Consider the following 3948-nt stretch of genomic DNA (forward strand, 5'->3'; position numbering starts at 1 on the left):
TTTGAAGTCATTTCGATGTTCTTGAACTTTAGTGATTGAAAAATTGAGATTAGAGGTAGAGATGGCCCCACTGGGCGTGCCAGAATTTGTAGACAATAAATTACGCCGAGAAAATAAAATCAAGATCAAAAAATATTGCAACAATCGTAGTATTTTATTTTGAATATTTGAGTGTTACAATCTCTATGAATCCTCTGATTCTACTTTTCAACAGTAAATAAAAGAGTCTTCGAGCTTGATCTTGAATTTTGTTTTATTTTAATCCAAGTGCTTGAGGCCTGATCTTGATCTTGACGTGTTTTTAATCCAAGGGCTTGCAGCTTGTTCTTGACTCTTCGTCTTGATCTTTTAATCCTTAGAACACCTGAAAGCTTGTAGCTTTTAGAGAAATCTGCAGCGTTTGATCCACGATCTCCCTCTTGCTTCTTGTTATAACTTCTGGTGTCTTTCTGAGTTATGAACACCCCTATTTATAGTTGTGGGAGGGAAGAGTTATGATAAGAACAAACTCTTTCCAACTAATCAAATTGAAGTGTGACAAGGCAGCATTTGATTGGCCAGAACATGTCACTTGCACTCGTGGTGCGGTTTCATTGGCCCTTTGGCATGCCTTGTCATTTTGGCATGTGGCACAATCCTATTGGCTCTTCCGTTTGACTTGGCGCGCCACGTCATTTGGCACGTGGCACCAAACTAAGCCTCTAGAAGATGACATCTTGGGCTTGATGAAGTGAGCTCATCATTTTAGCCCAATGGATTAAGAATTATTTATTTAATCCATATATGTTAGACTTATATAACTAATCCAATTATATTAGCCCAATAAATTTGTTTGAACTAATATATCTTGAATTTAAAACATAGTCCAAATTATTTTACGGATTCAATTCCAATATATGTCTACATTTGAATTGGGGAAAATGAATTGACACAGTTTAAACGGCTCATATACTTCATGTGTATTCCTTACATCGGAGGATGACACATTAGAACCACATCAATCGCCACGTCATTTTTTATACTATACTAAAAAGTCCTTTTTATCCTCCCTCTGTCTCTCCCCTTCTAAATAAACTTTTTTTTTTAATTTCTATAAGAGATAAAAAGAAGAAGACCCTAAAATTGATAATTGAAACATTGTGTCAAAGAGAGCAAAATATGTGCCACATCGTCTGGTAGCGAGTGACAAATGATCTCAACATCACTCTTATTTCATTATCTGTTCCTCCATCATTAAACACATTACTGTGATTTATTGGCAGAGAGAAGACACAAATCTAATCTCAAGGACCCAATCAAATCTTCCTTACGCGTGTATGATTTATTTTTTGGAAAATTCCGAGAGCCGCGACCCTTCGAATGCGCACTGGATTTCACAAACCACACAAGAGATCTAAACCGCACTAGGCAAGTCCGGTGCGACAAGTTCTAACTGAGAAAGTTGTTGGTGAGGGGAATCAATTCCAAGTAAAACCATTCACCAAACCAAGTCAGTCAGCCCTTGCGGGCGCGTATACGATTTATTACTTTAATTACTTATACATGCTCTTATTTTGTTGGTTATATATTCAGTAAAAACTTATTCGCACCAAATATTCTATGATAACTATGTTGCTACAGATTCCAGTATCCACTATGTTGCTACAGATTCCAGTATCCACTCGAATCCTTTATTTTATAGTGATGTATCATAGTGATACATAATTACTAGCAAGCAGGGGCAAAACTATATGTAATCAATGGCCAAGGATGGTCAACTGATGTCCTCTAAGTTGCAAGAAGTGGCGAAGCTATATGTAGTCAATGGCCAAGAGTGAACAACTGAACACCCTTCGTCAAAAAGTTACTGTGTAGGAGTACTTGTTATTGATAAAAAAAAAATAGACATTAAACACCCTGATGACCCAGCCTTATTAATTTTCTGGCTTCGCTACCGGCCTGCAAGCCATGATTCAAGAAAACAAACCAAACTCATAATTTAAGTCACATTAACACAAGCTTCACACTTTGTGTTTGACTACAAAGATAAATATTACTGCAGATTACAATCAATCCTTTTTGCCCTGCAGTTTCGGGAAAAAAAAAATTTACGCGTACTCAATATTTACAAGACATGTGTCTTTTACACCTACAATTGTCTGTATTCTTAGAGCCCGTTTAGCCATGAAAATTCTTTTTCATTTTTTTTTTGAAATTATTTTACTTTTTTTTCGAAATAAGTGTTTGGCCATAAAATTTCCAATTTTCACTTGAAGATAAATTTTGGAATTTTTCGAAAATTTAAAAAACTTCAAAAAATTATTTTTCAAAATTCTCACTCAAATCACTCACAAAAATTCAAAAACAATCCAAATTTATATTCATGTCCAAACACAACTCTAATTTTCAAATACCATTTCACTTGGAAAAAAAATTATTTTTTTCGGAATTTTACCATTCTTATGTCCAAGTGCCCACTAACTTAAATTTATAACCGTTAAAATTAAATTTCTTGATTTGTTGTAAAAATGTAAATATCTATCCTGGGCACTCCCACAAGAATGGCTCCTCGAGCCTGAATCCAGTAATGTCAGCTCCAACCGGCTGCTGCCACGTGGACATTGTGCACCAGTAACGATCATTTTGATCCACCACATCAATGGAAAGATCAGGTAAATCAAAAAATGTGTCATCATCCTCTCTTGACAAAGAATTAGGTAATTCTTTGATATTTTCCAAGAATAAATTGGTTGACGAATGACAACTTGGTAATTCAACTCGGCTCGTCTCGGCTCGAATTTCTTCATTTTCCTCGGGAAATGTGATGGTCGCGGCTTTTGCAGCCGCGGTCTGGATGTCCTTAGGAGAAGTGGAAGTGGGGCACGGGAGTAGATGAGCGAAATGAGGAAAGTTAAGGTAAGCCGAGTCGCCTTTGATGGCTAAAGCCGCGACATCATGAGCTCGAGCCGCCATTTGAGCCGTTGGATAAGTACCTAACCATATTCTTGATTTTTTTCTTGGCTCACGAATTTCGGACACCCATTTGCCCCAACTCCTTTTACGTACTCCTCTATAAGTTGGGTGCTTATTATCATCCTCATTTTTCTTCCTTTTCTTCTTCTCTTCGCCAATATTCTCATTAATTTTGATGAGTTCTTGAACTTTCCTTGAGCTTTTCTTCGAGTCGTAATCTTTTCGAATAAGCTCATTGCTCGAGGAGAAAGAAGAAGAAGAAGAAGAAGATGACGATGATGTCGTGTTTGAAGGAGAATTCAAGACATTAGAAGTAGAGTTAGAGAAAAAACCGCGACGATGATAATCAGCTCGAATTTCAAGGTTGATTCTTTGTTCTTGATCTTCCATTATATTTTTTGGGTAAAATGGCTAGTTTATTTTCTTTCTTTGTAAAGAAAGTAGGAAGGAAAATGTAGTAAGGCAGAAATTGATTATGTTTGTTCGGCTTCTGTGGTCCTTAGATAAAGTGTTGTGTTTATTTAAATAAAGGAAAAGGAAAGGGAAGGAAAGAAAATAAATATGAATGGGACCTTTTGACTCTATTTTGCTACCCATGTGGAAATTAACATATATTTCTTTTTTCCCTTGTTCACTTTTTAATTTTCATTGATCTTGTCTAATTTCACTTGTGGGTGGGTTGGTTTGGGGGGAGGGGGGGGGAGTATGGAAAATGTGAAAATAAGTAGTGAAAATTGTCATAATCAACAACCATGTATTTCACATGAAAATTGACACATTACCATAGTAGGGTCGTCCAAAATTCAGTCCATTCTTTTTTAAATTATATACGGGGATGAGAAGGGGGATTTATGATGTTCATGGCGCAGGGCGGGCACACGAGGGCAGGCTAAAGAGAAGGATTGACAGGCTTCTAGGTTGGTAAATTTTTTAAGAAGTGTTGCACATGACACCTTAGGCGAATCTTACATTAGAATGGAAGAGAAAAGTGAATAG

At 36.6% G+C, this 3948-nt stretch overlaps 1 protein-coding gene across 1 annotated transcript; it reads right to left on the reverse strand.

The window, feature by feature from the left end:
• Positions 1 to 1797: 1797 nt before the first annotated feature.
• On the reverse strand, positions 1798 to 3543 carry LOC104238632 (ethylene-responsive transcription factor ERF039). Its single transcript, XM_009793048.2, has one exon. The coding sequence runs from the start codon at positions 3340 to 3342 to the stop codon at positions 2518 to 2520; it is 825 nt and encodes a 274-aa protein (XP_009791350.1). The 5' UTR covers positions 3343 to 3543; the 3' UTR covers positions 1798 to 2517.
• Positions 3544 to 3948: the final 405 nt, after the last annotated feature.

This window comes from Nicotiana sylvestris, chromosome 5, assembly GCF_000393655.2.
Source record: "Nicotiana sylvestris chromosome 5, ASM39365v2, whole genome shotgun sequence".
In the NCBI taxonomy this organism is placed as follows: domain Eukaryota; kingdom Viridiplantae; phylum Streptophyta; class Magnoliopsida; order Solanales; family Solanaceae; genus Nicotiana; species Nicotiana sylvestris.

Bases quoted from the DNA above. Each gene is read 5' to 3' on its own strand.
- LOC104238632 (XM_009793048.2), bottom strand. From the start codon at position 3,342: ATGGAAGATCAAGAACAAAGAATCAACCTTGAAATTCGAGCTGATTAT.